The 16,760-nt window shown below is 48.4% G+C and overlaps 1 protein-coding gene across 1 annotated transcript in view; it reads right to left on the bottom strand.

Annotated features, from left to right (window-relative positions):
* Positions 1 to 3,736: 3,736 nt before the first annotated feature.
* LOC149365758 (uncharacterized) overlaps positions 3,737 to 16,760 on the bottom strand; it is a 75,892-nt gene continuing 62,868 nt past the window's right edge. Inside the window, exons 4-7 of the mRNA XM_089543676.1 lie at positions 11,439 to 11,511; positions 10,421 to 10,653; positions 9,181 to 9,475; positions 3,737 to 6,614 (exon numbers count right to left, since the gene is read on the bottom strand). Coding sequence (XP_089399802.1) covers positions 5,381 to 6,614; positions 9,181 to 9,475; positions 10,421 to 10,653; positions 11,439 to 11,511 — 1,835 coding nt within the window. The 3' untranslated portion in view covers positions 3,737 to 5,380. The remainder of the gene's footprint in view (positions 6,615 to 9,180; positions 9,476 to 10,420; positions 10,654 to 11,438; positions 11,512 to 16,760) is intronic.

Consider the following 16,760-nt stretch of genomic DNA (forward strand, 5'->3'; position numbering starts at 1 on the left):
GTGGCTTCAGGAGTACAGGCACGAAATTGGTAAAGTCGAGTACCGCTTCCGCGCCCTTCCAGTGCACACGCGCTGATTGGTCCAAACGGCGCAGGCATGCTCGCAGGATGGATGGATGGATAGGAGCGCCCCCTTTGAAACGGGGTGGTGGCAATTGCCACCATGCTCAGCTTTTCTTTCTTTATTTTTTTTGTTTACTGTGTTGGCAATTCTCATTAAGATTCGCCATCATCTTTACCTATGATTTCCTACAATTCTAACTTTATGCCACATCTCTGCTTTTCAGCCACCAATCCTCCAATCGCTTTTTGCTGACTTCCACTGCAGATTTATTTACATAACCATTGTTATCTTTAAACCCTAGGGCCTCAGGAAGAGTGACTGTGCCGGCATCCACTTCCGGATGGATACCATCACATTTGATTATGAGGTGTTCAATTCGCAGTTCGCAGCTTGCCGGCACGTGGCGCCATCTGGCGCCCTCGTGGCGTCCTGCGCATGCGCATTTTCTCTCCGCGGAAGCGGATCAAGGTAGCAGATCGCGCTATGCTAAATCTGTCTAATTCCTACAGACTGTCTCCCGACCGTATCTTCTAATGACATCAGTCTCAGAAACCACCAGAACAATGGTCTGCGCGTCCACCACGCAAAGACTACGGCACGTATTTTGTCGCCTGCAGTCCTCCAGCGCAAACGAAACACGCAAGAAGTCCACCCCAACAGCTTTAAGAAAAACATCCGCACATTTTAAACTTCTCTTTTTTTAATTCGTGAACCACCAAGAGATCATTCAAGGTTTCAGAGCGTAAAACAAAACTCGCTGCTCCATTTGCCGACACATAGACAGTCTGTGGAGGTCCCGTGAGGCGCTCTCTTTAAAAAGTGCACGAAGACATCTTTCAGACATTGTGCATCCGAGAGTGGGTATCACTGAGAAATGAGCCGGTCCAACCAGAATTTCAGGGGGCAAAATGCGATGTGGCACAGTTCCGAACCCTTTTATAGCCGTGGTCACCGCATTTGATTATCGGTGTCACAGCACGAGAACAGTAGAGACCTTACCTCTCTGTAAAAACACCCCATTGTTCCCGTAGTACAAGTGGGCAGGTATCATTTGCCCACTAGTAGCATCCTCCACGCCAACACGGCGTGTTTACGCCAACAGTGAATTTGTTATTGGCCGTGGTTCTTCTGCAAAAGACAAATATTCCAATTAAACTATATAAAACACCTTCAACAGCCGTCTCGGCCATGCCCTTGTCAAAACACATAGTACAAGACAGAAAAGTTCCGTAACGAAACAAGCCAAAGCACATGTGTTAAGGCAGCAGAAACATGAATGAAAATTTTCGTCGACGATAATCACACAGTCGATTCCACTGCTAACTACAATAACAGACATTATACAGGAGTCCATCGATCGCTTCTTTTAACACGAAAACAAACTTGCTTGTCTGTACAAATGGTTGTTTTCCTTTATCGTCATTTCTTTTCACAAACCCCCGCCGGTTTAAGGCAGCACGACGGCTAACTGTCCAACACCAAAAGCAAAAGCTTGCTCATAAAAGAGCTGCTGTACACACGCCCATCGAAGTGAATATAAGTTTGGCCAAACTCTTTCTGCGCTGGCTGCATGAGCAGATACACAAAAGGTAAACAAACATGAGAAACTTGCTACAGGCACGGTCTTCTCAACCACACGTACGTTAACCTTCTTACCGAGCACTTGGTATCGTCTGAAACAATACCGTCCAGATGACGAAGAATCTTTCGTAAAAAAAAAAAGAAACAGTGCTCCCAGAACACGAAAATTATTGTGGCGGGGATAGTGTGGGTTGAACTCAACTACGCTGGAGACTTGCTTGTACTGCAATGTATACAGTTAAGAATATTATGCGCGCTTACACATACCCCGCTCGCGTAAGAAAAAAAAAAACAGAAAGCACTCGCGGTTATTACAACAGCCGCCGAAGAAAAGTACTCTGCGAAAGTGAGCGGCTCTTCCGCATCTGCAAGCATGGTAGATGAGAGGGGTCTGTCTACAACACCTAGATCAGAGGATAAGGTAAAAACTATTTACAACTTGATGCGCGCAGTCTTGCAAGGCTTGTTTGGGCGTAGGCCGTGCGCTGTCACACACGACCGCGATCGAGCGAAACGACCAGCTGTGCGTATCGTTGAGCTGAGTCACAACAGCGGGAAGATTGGTGTTAGGGTTACCCGTAGCTCGGCACGCAAGGAGAAAGTTGTTGAACAGAGATGAAATGGTGAATTCGAGATTCATCATCCTGTTGTACTTACGTAATCATTCGTTTGATCGATATCTGTCGCACGCAGATGCACCGGAGTCCCAGGTGTTCGGGTGCGCGGCTTATGAGAGTTTTAGCATAGCATACATCTCTCATCATGACTGCTTACCGCGGCTGCCAGCCGTCAATGCGCATGCGCGGAAGGCGCCGGAGGTTCATGTGCCTGCACCTGGCGCCATCTGTGCGCGCACATTGGCGGTCGGCAGCCGCGTTAATTGAGGGTGACAATTGACTGCAACCACTATGCTAAAACTCTCTGACAAAGACAGCAGCAGGCATCGGAACGGTGGAGACCTATGATGAGTGTGCTTGAAACCCAAACCTTGCTTCCAGTCTCCCTGAGAACCCAATCTGTTTACGCCGCAGATTCCGGAAACCAATGCTCTTTACGAAAACGCCGCGTCTGCGCAGTGGTCCATTATGAGTGGTAGCATGCTGCTAGCATTAAGTATAGATTCCTTGTCGCACTTAAAGATGCGCCGCGAGGTTTGTTTTCAAACAACATTTGGAAGTCAATTCAGAATTCGGCATCAGGAATCTTTGGTGCAGTCCTGATTCAGGGTTCCCGGTCGTATCATACTGCGCTGTGAATGCTATCCGGAGTGGGTGAACGAAAAGCCCCGGAAATGGCAGGCGCAAGGCAGCATATATACAAAAGTTCTTTTTTTTTGCATACAGCTCGCGTACTGTGCGTATTTTAGGCTCACCAGACGAGCAGGAGCCGACTATAATGGACATAATAAAGTTAACCGTAAGAATATTTAATTGATCAGTTGAAGGAATACGGACACTGAATTACTGACGAACCTGATACTGCACTGTTGAGGGACAAATCAGCACCATTTAGAATCGCAGCAGGATAATCTGTGCGGTGTCGTCTGATAGAAATCTGGCTTGAGATAGGTCTACAAGTCGCAGGCGTGCAAGGCTGGACAAGAAAGGGCACTACATGAGCGCTGACTTTAAATTTACCTTTCTTTTTTGTTTATTCTCGGACAAAGGGCCCGGCCTCAGCCGAAACGCTGTAATAAACCGTCCCTCTCAAGATTACCCTTCGCAAGAGGACCCTTCCTCGCGACACTACGAGGTTATATAAGCTTATGTAGACATATATTAGCAGAACTTGTTATCGGGTTTTTTGGTTCACAGCCGATCTTTAATGAGCTGTTTGCTCAGACATAAAAGATGAACGCAGGGGACGAAGCAGACGAGACAGACGCGCGAACTTTCAGCACATCCGTTTTTTTTTTTCTTTTTCAGAAGTTGAAAGTTCGCATTTTTCAGTCTGCCGCATCTCCTGTGTCTGTATTTTATGTCAGCGCAAGTTTGGTTATATATATATATATATATATATATATATATATATATATATATATATATATATATATATATATATATATATATATATATATATATATATATATATATATATATATATAACCAAACTTAGGATAAAAATGGGTTAGAGTGCATTTGTCAGGCGCTCTCAGACTACGAGGAGCTGGCCACCAGTATCTATGAAGAGAATAAAATACAAAACATTGGTACATTGCCAGTTCTCATCAGGCTTCAATATGGAGGCTAACGAAAAGGCTTGAAATTAAATTGAAAACCTCACTGCGGGCTATACAAGAAAAAAAAAGCATGAGTAAGCTCATGAGAGGGTGATGTGGAATTGAAAACAAGTTTGAGTTTTGACATCGCAGCAGAAATCAGGAGGAAAAATGGATCTCAACAAGACACATCGCGATTACAAGAAAACCAGGACATAATAAAAAAATAATCAGGTAACCGATCATTCGTTTTGGTAATAGGATGGAAAGACGTAGGCAGAGTCGACGGAGAGTCAAGTAGAAGGATGCCATTAGGAAACTTGCCGGAATAGGGGCGCTCCGGTTTGATCACGACGACAATGGCATGTATGAAAATAAAAAAAAGGATAAAAACTTGTTTCGAGGTCACCACTTGTGTTGTACTCTTTCAAGTCACTGTCCGCTTTTCACTGCTGACTTTTATGATCACCGAGTGCTACCGTCTTGCAAAACGAGGAGGTGTCCCGGTAGCGATCTGCAGGAATAAACCCACATTCCCCAAAGAAGGAAAAAAAGAAACAATTTACGTTTCAATTAACAACTTACGTTATGGGACTCACAAGAGCCCTTTGCTCACAAGGGACATGCGAATTTTATTTTTTTTCCATCACTCTGTGTGCTCATTCCCCTGAATCACGATAAAAACACTTCTGCTTCGCAAGGAATGATTACATCGAATCCCCGACTGTCTTGGTCAGTTTCAGCGTGAAGAAATTTAAAAAGATAAACATTCGAGGGTTGCTAAATGCATTAGTGACCCCATGCCTCGCGTACAAAAGCGCCTGCAGTGCTTAGCTACTCAAATAGCCCAGTCCATGAGCGTGGTGACAACGCCGTTATGTCGGTCGATACGGCTTTGCGTATACCTGGACTTAAATTGCTGTAGGCAGTAGATTAGTCTGCAAGGGGGCAAAACAGCAAAAACAGCAAAAGACAGCGGCAAGGCGCCGTGCTTTGGTACAAGTGGACATGTGAGAACTTCTTGTCCACACCGCAATAGCTGCGGTAAAGCGCTATAAATCAAACACAGTAAAAAAAAAATCAACGAAAGAATGTGTCCACGGATGCAGGAAAAGCTAAGCAAATGCCGCATATCTTCTGGTTGTGAATGCCTTAAACTCCACGTACGCGTTTTCAAAGAAATTCGGAAACCCGTTCACGAAAAAGAACCACCTTTGAGTTCGACATAGCGCACATCACCAATGGTAGGCACTATAACGCACCCCCTCGCTTCCTCTGTGACTCGAACTGTGCTTACGCCCAGTAGAAGATGCCACCGGAATGTCATCACTCATAAAAGATTGGTGCCGGTCGCCAGTGATACGACAATTTGAGTGACCCCTCCCATATAATTTACACCTCCAAAACACACTACCCTTGGCTTGAAGTTCCTGGAAGGAAGGCATGTGTTCTGGAACGAGACGAAAATGAACAAGAGCGGACCCACAGTTCTTCGGGCGCACGGTAACCGTCAATTGTCTATTCCGACGGTAGCCTAGCAATCGGCACGTCGCAACAAGGTCCCTGAGGCTTCCAGTCATCCTCCATGGCAGAGTGTGAGTCCTCCGACCCTTCTTCCTCCTCAATGCTCAGCTGTGGAGAAAGCAACTTAGCAGATCCGAGCCTCGGACTCGCCCCTTGTCCCGACGAGCAACTTCGCGGTGAGTCGTAGGCGGGGTCACGTCTCGAAAACTCCCGGAAAAGCGCGTCCGACTTTGGGTCGATGCTGAAGTCCCGCATCAGCAGGCGCTTGGCGCTGTTTCCCGAAGAAGACCGCGCACTGCTCGTGCGACGCGTCGACCTGAAGAACCTCTGGAACACGGAAACCTTGCCCTGCGCTTCTTGGGATCCCAGGGGCTCTGAGGAGAGACTCGAGCACTGGAGAGCTTCGGCCGCTTCGGCGGCCGTCGGCCCTGCCTCTTCAGACCGGGCCCTCATTTGCAGACCTTCCAGCTGGCGTCGCTTGCGCAGCGCACTCCTCCTGGAAGACGACGTGGAAGCCGAGTGCAGTTCCTGTAGTGGAACGTGCTTTCGGCTAAGCTTGGCGGGCTTGTTGCCGTTGCTACTCTCCATGGACTTGTAGCCGCTGTCGGCCTTCATTTGCTGCAGGCGGGACTGGTGTCCTTGGCCGTCGGCGCCGCCACCGTCTGTGTTGTCGGTCGTCGAGTCGAAGGAAGACGTGGTCACACCGCCTTCCGTCCGACTGGCGTCCGTCGAGGAACAGTCCGTCTCCATGCTGTCGAAGCTGTTGTCGGCCGAGCCCTTCTCGATCCTTCGCTGCAGCCGTCGGGCCAATAGGACCTTGTAATTCTGGCGGCGCACTTCGCTGGGCAAGCTCTGCAACCTCCCGGACCGTTCTTCAGCGGCTTCGGACTCCTGCGACGTGCTGAAGCCCGTGTTTCGATGCTGCTGTAAGAGCCTCCTGTCTTCTTCTTCGATGACCTGACACGACGAGGCTTCCGCAGACTCGAAGCAGTCGGTGGTCGTTTCCTCCTCTTCGAAGGTGGCCCTGAGCTCCCACAGCTGGCGGTACTGCATCCTCACGGTCTCGGCGTCTTCCTCGCTGGGGTCGTCGCTCTCGGGCGTCAGGGCGCCCGGCGAAGAGAGCGACTCCTCGAAGTCGACGGCCTCCTTGCTGCCGATGTCGTTGTAGCAGACGACGGACCGTCCCGTCGTCGGCTCCTCTTCCAGGGAGCGCGACTTGAGAAGCAGCCTGCGGAAGAGCAAGTTTCTCTGTGTGAGTGCATGCTTATCTGGACGCTGCGTTAGTTTAGCGAGAGCGCACGCAAAAGATCAATATACCTTACGACTATACCATAAGGTTCGCGCTCAGAAAATATGTATTGAAATTCCAAAGGTGTTTGAATAAACCCTCGTCACACCCAAACAAAAACGTCATTTCAGATATGCGTTACTCTCAAGCAGATTTCCCAGTAATGCTCCTTGATATAAATTTAGTTACTAAATTAAAATATAACAAGTAAGCTTCTGCTACTTTTTTCATTAAAGGTGCTCTTAAAAGGCTTTGAAAGAGGTATGGTACTCTTGAGATGTTGAAGGACGCTGTTTCACGAATGCCCTCCAGCAAAATTTTTTTAAATGAATTTTTGGATGCTGAGCTATCAATAGTAAAAATTTGAATTGCAGTGTCTTTGCGCGTTTTCCTCTCTTCTTGTCACTTTTTCACGCTAAAAGGTCAGCGCTCCTCGCGCGGAAATTTCCCGGAGGCGGAGCTTCCTGACCTTATGGAGTGACTCTGCTGACTGGCCGCGGCCACTGCAGCTGCGTGGCGTCTCAAATAATCTAACCATATGGCCATCTCTGTACAGAATCACGCAGAACTGCGTGACGGAATAGAGCGCAAGCACGAAAAATCGTCTGAAAGGACTTTCCAACTTTCGTGCGCGATTGTTGGTTCTCTGCTATGTGTGAAAGTGTATTATTTGGCTTAGGCGTTCATTACAAGAGATTGTAGTGATTGTGCTAGTTTTATACTCTTTTCTGAAGGCGTTTCAAAGGCTCTTTAAAGGATACCAGCATATCAAACCGTGCAAACGAGAATACTGCGTATGCTGTAGTCTCTCAAAGCCTTCCTCTTCTCCTTGAAATTTAGGTCGGTTGAAATTGCATTGGTTGTCTAGCGTAGTTTGAGGGCTACCATCAAGGGAATGCCATGTAAAAATATTACCCGTATTTGGATATTACCCATATTCTGGAATTACCTACGCAAGCATTTACAAACATGAGTGTCGTGACAATACTACCATGCAACAATGTTCTCAACTCTGCGCGTCCGTATAGCATGGTACTGCTGTAATGCACGCCGTTATTATAAAAGTGAGTACTTTTTTGCTGACGACCGAGTACCTTTTCATTTCACCATGTGACGCGTTTACGAGCAGCACATGCGCATCTTTACGTCATCGAACCATCGGGGAACCATAGCTTTCCATCTTTAGACGTAAGTGCAGAGGAATCATGAAAACGTTTCTGGGCATTGACCACCTCTTCACTGCAGAACGCCAAATCTGCCAGCAGAGTACTTTGACCATACTCCTCCGTATGATACTCAGTGACATTGGATTGAACTGTCTTCTGTGGCAAGTTAAGATGACCGGAGGGTTTCTTGTTACTTCGAATTTGATGTTGTTTGATAGTAGTGTCCTGTGCCGTTTCTATATTCTTTCTCCAAATGTGATTGTGCCCTTTTTAAATGTTTATATTTATATGCGTTCTTATTTTCAAGGTTCAGTCGGTTGGAATAACTACTTTGTATTGTGCTAGTATTTGTTTTCTGTTGGGTGTCCGCTATGGAAGAACACCGCCAAACAACACAGTTGCCCACTGGGTCTAGCACACCACGTTGGTCTAAAGCTATGAGATTATCTAATAGCCACGCAACTCACAGCATTAAAAAGTGCTCAGAAATGACGAAAGAAAAGTTTCAAGCCACAGTAGCTAGTGCACGCTCATACGAGACGCTCCCATCTGCTAACCCCTAAAAAATGGTAGGGTTTTACATAGTTAAACCCAGTAGACGTGTGAAAGCGTCTCTTTAGCCAGATTGGCCCATGGTTTTGCTTTGCTGGGTCGTCGGCACGTCTGGAGACCGTAGGTTAAGCTCTGATCGAGATCAAGCTGATCTGACCTGTTCGCGCCGCGTATGGCAGTTGATAAAGACGACGACGTGCGATGCACAGCGCGAGAGTGTGTTGCAGTTTAACAAGAGTCTAATCCATTAGCTTGGTACCTATTTACCTTCTTTGGGCTCTCATCACTGAACCCTGGCGAATCCCCCGTCGTGGGTATGTGCCATGCCACCAGGGCAACAACAACAACAAGAGGCGTGATCGGCTTCGGCGATTGCCTAGTGCTTTCGCACAGTGGCGAGCCAAGCTGATCTGTTCGCTCCGCCGTGGGTTCGAATCCCAGTTGCAACAATATTTATTCTATTTATTTACTCAAGGTCAAGGTCCCGGCTACAGCCATGGAGCAGCTTTTGCAGCCTTGGTCCTGAAGTAGAGGTTTCACTTTAAAACTGACCCCACGGAAGGCCTGGCTCTAGCATCGGAACCGCCTATCTTAGCTTGTGAAGAACCCAAGCTTGTAAAGACTGATGTCAGCAGAATTTGGAAACTCCCATTGCCTTTCAGTAAAACAATTTGACCATGAAATAACTCGGAAATGTTGAGCCAATCGGGCAGCAGCGTATATGGATGTAGGCTGTACAACGTAGGCTTCTACCACGAGCAGCCCATGTAGAGTCACCAATGACCCACCTTCGCGCCATCCGGTCGAGGCTCTGCTCCAGCAGTCCCGGGTTCTCGGTGCTGGCCGACTCTCGCAGCGAGGCCGGCACCTCGGACCAGCCCTCTCCGGACAGGTCCCGCCGCGGTGTGGCGGCGGGGGGAGGCGCCAGGCGGGCGGGCACGCTCAGCCGCCTCAGAGGGGGGCTGGGCCAGTGGCTGCACTGCGGCTCCTGGTACCACTCGTCCTCCTCCTCGTACCACGGGATGCACACCGACGCCTGCCTCTGGATGCGGCTCGCCGACGACCGCTTGCTCTTGGAGGACCCTGCAGGACAAGGTCCCCGTCATCATGCAATTACGCCATGCCCTGCGCCACTCACTTCCATCGACTCTTCACGGAACATACAATCAATGCAGCAACAATGAGTAGCTTCAGGAATGCAGGAATGCTGCTCTGTGGTTATACAGTTGATCTCCTTATAACGAAGGTGAAGGGACATGGCGATTAGTTCGTTACAGCCGCAGCTTCGTTAGAGCCCGTGTTGGCCGAGCTTCCAAGGGGAACCGTCATTCCTTCGTTATATCCATTATTTCGTTATCAACGATTTCGTTATAACAGGGTTCGACTATATGTTTTTCTGTCGCCGCATTTATTACGAATCTGAACCAACTGGTCTCTAACGCCTTCTTTCTAATGAGACATCATTAAAAGCCTCATCGAGTAAGAAATGTGCCGTCGGTCATAAATTTGCTCATTGGCTGAAGGACAGTGGCGTCACCAGACCGGATAATTGCTAATGGCAGGAGGGAAGGGACATCGCGGGACCAGAACTAACGTCACTTCGAGTGAAGGGTTGGACAGCTTCGAATGATATCGCATTACCAACGCATAAGGTAATTAGGCGAAAAAAATTAAAAAGAAAATTGGTTTTGAGGAAAGGAAATGACGCAGTCACTGTCTCACATATCTCGGTGGACACCCGAACCGCGTCGTAAGGGAAGAGATAAAGGAGGGAGTGAAAGAAGATAGGAAGAAAGAGGTGTTGTAGTGGTGGTCTCCGGCGTAATTAGGCGTTTCTGTGAATTAAAGTTGTATCCGTTCTGTTGGTCGAATAGCATCTGCCAACCATGGCAGGTGGCTCTAACGCGAACACTACACTATAGTGCCTAGAATATACTGGTATATTCTAGGCACTATAACTACACTACGCCGGACGGCTCCTTTTCTTCACAACATAGGTTCTAATACCAACGCGTTAGTAGTACCCACCGGAGTCACCGGGAATCCGCTTGGGCACCGCGCCCGTGCTGCGATTGGGCGCTTCCGCCACGGAAGCTGTCGACTCCTGCTTCACCTGCGTGGACACGTCCGGCTTGGCTTCGCCGCTGATGCTGCCGCCGATATTGCCGATGTTGGCGCTGCTGCTGCTGTCGGACGACTTGACCGGGGGATCGCGCTTGGGGGCTCGCTTCTGGTCGGACTCGCTCTGGACCTCAGGCTTTCTGCGTTGCGTAGCGTGATGAAAATGAGACCTCAACTCACGGCCCTCTGGGTGCGATTTGTACGAGTGCTGGCAGCTCGGCCTGAGCAATTGTATTCTGTGTCTGTCATTCAGAAACAAAACCGTGTCTTAAAACCTACAGACCATTTGCGCCCTCTCGATTTGCTAATTAACAACCTTCTCTGCGAAAAGAGGGAGGAAATCGGCATGAACCCCCAGTTCGCATTTTTTTTTTACCAGGTCGAGAAGGAGCCTTGAATGATACTGATTTGTGGCAAAATATTCAACAATAATAACAACAGTACTCCTCAGAGGCAGTCCAGCAATATGCAGCGTCTAAAACTGACCCTGAAATATGCCTCTAGCTGCCTAAGATGTGCGTAACAGCACCTTTAAAACACATTTAAACCATTCAACAAGCTGGACAGAGCGAGTTTATGCTGCATCAGCGAATCACGAATTTGTAAATGGAAGGAAGTCTACGCATCTATGGATCCCACAGTGCAGACAGAGGCTGCCACTGTGGTAGCAGCTTTCCGAGATTATATAGCGCATTTAGTGGTGAAATGCAGCGACGGAAGTTCTACGGTGAAGACAATACTTGCTGCAGCTACATTAAAAACAAGGCAACAAACCCCAGCAGTCGAGGGCGCAAAAAAAAAAAATAGCCGGAATGCCCTCATGATCAAAAATATGCAATTTTCAGAAAGAATGGGGCATCAGATGGGCCAGGCAGGTCTGGCAATCTCCTTAACAGACGTGCCGAGCTTCAACAAACGGTCTCACCCTTTCGGTGGCTGTGGTCCGGAGCCAGCTGCAGGAGGTGTGCGGACCACCGGGGCGGTTGGCAGCTTTTTCTCTGCGATAGAAACGGCAGCGCTCGTAACTCTCTAATTCGTTGGTTCCTATTCGGCAACACTATGCTTGCTCTTAATTGTTCAACCCTCCTGATTGCGGCTGCACACTCTAAACAAGAATACACCTATATGGAATAAAAGGGGTGTAAGCTGTCCTCTAGCGCACACCTTTGGTTTATGGTTTGGTTTATGGCGTTTAACGTCCCGAAGCAACTAAGGCTATGAGAGAAGCCTTAGTGGAGGGCTCCGGAAATTTCGACCACCTGGGGTTCTTTAACGTGCACTGACATCGCACAGTACACGGGCCTCTAGAATTTCTCCTCCAAAGAAATTCAACCGCCGCGGCCGGGATCGAACCCGCGTCTTTCGGGTCAGCAGTCGAGCACCATAACCACTGAGCCACAGCGGCGGCTGTAGCTTACACCTTTTTAGAAAAGGGAGTGCACTAGAGGACAACTTTACTACCTCTTTACTCCCTTCTGCTTAAAGTGCAGTGTCGCGACCAGAGAGTCCTCATTCATGCATAATCAGCGTTCGCAGCTTAGTATGCTTGGAGGCACTGCGCGAGAGTGGGTCAGAGCTTAACACGAGGAGTAATCGGCTGTGGCAATAGCATAGTGCTCTCGGGCAGTGGCCAGCGAAGCTGATCTGTTCACGCCATCGCGGGTTCGAAACCCTGTCGTGGCAATATTTATTTTATGGTTTGGCCAAGGTCACCTTCAAGGTCAAGCTTTACACAAACTCGGTGAGCCGGTTAGGCTTCGTGAAGTAGTGGTTTCACGCCGAAAAAAAAAAAAAACGCGCAAGCAACAAAGCACTACAAGGCAGGCAAGGCCACGCTGCCATTCCCGTGAAAAGTCTGTCTGGTTGTAAACTTGCCTAAGATGATCAAGCATTTGGCTAAAATGGGATTTTGCAGAAGCAACGGATTCGCAATGCGGGTCCATCATGCGAGTTTTGTACAGCCTAATAAGAGGCTGCAACTGAGCTCGCTGGTTCTCTGACAACCTTGCTAACGACGGTAAGGAACGATAACTAAGAGCTTTAGCTGAAAAACACAATAAGGGACCCCACTTTTGGTGAGCAGCGCGGTTTTGCACGCGCCTTTTCCCTCTATCGCCCCGCGCACGTGCTCCACAGCGCGGTAACGTGTTTTCGGAGAGGCGTCGCGCCGACAGCCTTAGCGCTCGCGTGGGGTCGCGTCTCTCCACCAGGGGACAAATCTAGCGCTAGTGTCGCCGAGCATACTCCAGCTTGGGTTCTCTCTACGCTACGTCGCCGATGTTGCTCCGTGCGTACTTGCTACTCACGCAACCAAACGAGGGCACGAAAGTTTGTTCCGTGACAACACTCGATGTGTATATTTAACACAACACAGCTCACATGCATTCCCGTAGTGTGGTAACGCAAGCGTAGCTCAGATTAGAGCGGCATGATTGTTCTTTTGTTCAAGAGTGCCAAGGTTAGATCAGAGGTTACATTTTGAATAAGCTACACTAAACCAAGCGTAGTTAAGTAACAATCGGACTCAGCGAAAAAAAAAGATAACAGATCAAAGAGACCGATAACGTTATCAAAGTGCCCTAAGAGGTCCGCGCGCGCTGCCGTGGCGTAGATCGATACTCGAGCACAACAGTGGCCCTGGAGTCTGTTCGACTGGAAGCAAGAATGAAGTAGACAGGCACGCAGAAGAGCAGAGAAGGCAAAACAGGGATAGCATATACAACGAAGCGGCTGCCCTATGCACGACACCGGCGAGATCAACAGCAGCTCGTCCTGAAAGAATAAATAAAAAGAAAATAGCACACCCCACGCGAAAGGCTTCAACGGCCGTCCGATCATGGGCCGAGATAGGGAAGATGCTCTTGAAACGATACACCGCGCAGGCAACGTGGCGTCGAGCGGGCACTGCGTCCTGTCTAAGCCACCCCGTTTCGGGGGCAGCTTGACGACACCGGTAGGGCGTGCTGCTTTTTCCTTCTCGACACGATTGCGTCGGTAGCTGACACGACCTGCGCTTTGTTGCTTCTACGCACGCACTACGCATTCAGGGTCACTAAAACGAAGCGCGAACAGCGGAGCGGACCAACTCCTGAAACATCCCTTATAAAAATGGTCTATAGACAGTCTATAGACTTCTTATTGACTCCATTAACTTCCTATAGATATTGCTTTCTGTCTATTCATAGTCTATAGACTGCCTATAGACAAAAGTCTACTAAAAGTGTATGGCCATAAATCTATAGATTGTCTATAGACTGTGTATGGCATTTGAATTGCCTATAGACTGTTTTCTAGGATCTGTCTATAGACAGTCTATAGAGTTCATAGACAGAAGTCTATAGACACTCTATAGACTGTCTAAAACTTTTTTTGTAAGGGATGCACCCGTGCTGACAACACCCGTTGTTGTTGTCGGGCTATACCAGCAACGCTGGCGTCAGCTTCAGTTTCTGTGAAACCTACTGTTCAAGTCCTCCTGGACAAATAGCCCAGCTGAGACACCAACAGGCAGTTGAAACATCAAATATTCATTCTGTAAAACGCCTGCCGTTGGCTCCCTCACTATGCCAGAACACCCACGACCAATTATTGGACGCAAAAAAATATTTAATGCTTATTTTTACTTCGGTGCCAAAAGTACGTTAAATGTTCTTTCATGTGAACAAGACCTATCACTAGCGCGACAGTTAATAACGTATGAGCCTCGGAACAATAATCTTCAATATTAATGGCGTCACAGGCGCAGTAGCGTGACGTACACAGAAAGAACATGCGGCTGTTAGCGCGTAACAGCTTTGGGGACCCACTTGACCAGGCCGGGTTGTAAGTCCTTCATAGCTGCGACGTCATAGCGCATCCAGACGCCCAGGAACCGGGACCGAAATCGCTTAGTATAAATAGTGCAATAATAACTTGCTCACCACGCACATCTGAATTGTGAATTCATCTTAATACAGCGCGATACACAGGACGAGAGAAAGAAACAAGAGTCACATCCCCTGTGGGGTCACATCCCCTCGTGTCGTCTCTTGTTTCTTTCTCTCGTCCTGTGTATCGCGCTGTATTAAGATGAATCCGTTCCAACTTGCCCAGTTTTCTGTTCTAGTGAATTGTGAAGTTTTCACCATTCTTACTGAAGCAATACGCACGCGCTTGAAACAACGTGCAGATAAATAAAGTTAAGTGGCCTTATGCGAGCAGTGTGAGGCGAGGCTTCTCACCGCACTCAATGTGTTACTCATGTTCTTTTTCTGATTTGTAGCCTTATGACCTGGAGCTGAACTATTACTTCATCTAATGGATCCTATTCTTCCGCATTCCAAGTTTAATATTTCATTAATTGTCGCTGCCCCTTTAAGCGAGTAATTTCTCGTCACTATCGAAAGTGACCGCAACCTTAATGATAGTGCTGTGTTGTGTACTCCAAGTCATGAGAGCTACCCAAGAAGCTTGCACGGGTTTGTTCGCGGCGCATCCTTTCTACGGCCCGCAGCGCAACAGTACGCACAACAGACAGGATATCGCGATACGATAACGGCGCTTCCGGCATCGCATCTGCGTCACAACCAGTGCTCCCGGCAAAACATAAACATGACGTGCGGCTAGTTGCCTCATAGCGGAAAGCCACTCAGCTTTCTCATACTGTTAGCGGAACAAAAGGATCTGTCCCAGACGGGAGTCTTCGCTTTTCATAGATCGCCATTAACTTTAGAATATATGCACATAGTTGAATGAATAAATTCTACATTTCTGAAGAATCGCAACTTTATATAATGCTGCCGTGTTTTGTTCGTTGTTGTTTTTGTTACGCGTGCCCTTTCTACCTACTGTGTGAGAACTGCTGCGCTGCATGTGCTGCAAGTTACTGCTGAGAATTATTGGCCTAGCCAGGCCATCTTTGTTAACGCCTTTTGCCTCTGCTCCATGACAGTACTTACGTAAAGCGAAAAGCAAAATAAACACAAACAAATTAACGACGACATATTTTTCCTAATCTGCAAAGATTCTGGGAAAGGAGTGCGGCTTTCCTTTGCAACCGCGTAGATTTGTTCCGGTTGATGATGATGAGGAAAATAAACTAAAAAGCAAGTCTTCTTCTCCCCCCACCTTCCCAAGTTTTCAGGTCATTTACTGGGTTAAAAATATTGGGCCAATCTTTTTCCACGGTCGACCGAGTGGTGTCAACGGCTTCGCGCAGTAACGACCACACCACGGATACCACGCAGCAGCAACAGCACCTTAAACCCAATCGGAAACACTACGCCTTGTAGAGGAGTCGGGCATTGTAGAGCAGTCAGGCGTTGAAACAATGCACTCAGTGTATTACGTTCGGAGCTGGCTCCGCCGGGCCGGCCGCCCGGTGGTCTGGCCTGTTCTGCGTTGAGCTTACTCCACGGATCTCGCTTAGACAAAAGCAAACCAGAATTAAACCAGGAGAGCCGGATAACGCAAAAGGAAAACTTTTCGAACGAAGGTTGCGAGAATGCCGCGCGCTTGATCGGAGTCGCCCGACAGGCCAGCAGGCCCGCCGATACGCGTGCGTGGGGATCCGCATTCAACGGACCAGCTATTATCGCATCTCTGTGTCTCTTTGCTTTCAGACGCCACCGCATACGAGAGCAAGATTCGTTTTCCAGATCGTAGGAGACTTGGGCGACCAAGTTCTGCCCAGGGTCGACCGCCCGGCACAGGCGCCTATGCGTGCTACGGCGTTCCATTTAATCCATTTCTTGGTTTTCTTCGGAAACCGGGCACCTATATAGCCGGGTCGCAAAGCCTTTCAGTCTGGAAACAAAATAAAACGGGCGCAGCAAAGCCGGTCGGGCAGAACGGCAGTGTCGTCTGCTCGCTCTGTAAGGAGGAATTGCAGAAGTGCAGACGACGTGCGAAAACCGCTGCCAAACTGCGAGAAGTGTATCGTTCTAGAGATTGGCTTTTATGTTGGTGATGGACTGTGGGGTCACATCCCTATTCACTCCAAAGCTGAACGTATAAACACGAGACACTGAATGCGCCTTTTGCAAAATTGCGTTCCCCTGCCGACTGTTGTAGGGGCTCCGGTGTACTGTCAAGGGTATCACCTTTATCGTCTGCCGCGTTTTCCTCGTTTTCGTCTGCTCACTTTTCTAAGCTGACCTGGATGACATAGATAGCCTATCCTGCAACCTATGCAGCAATGTATGCGCAGTACGCTGTACACGATGTCATGTATGTACGTAGGGTACTTCGTTTTCAGGTTTACTTTCTG

Source organism: Amblyomma mixtum, chromosome 1 (assembly GCF_055824585.1).
Source record: "Amblyomma mixtum isolate Tamu chromosome 1, ASM5582458v1, whole genome shotgun sequence".
NCBI lineage: Eukaryota > Metazoa > Arthropoda > Arachnida > Ixodida > Ixodidae > Amblyomma > Amblyomma mixtum.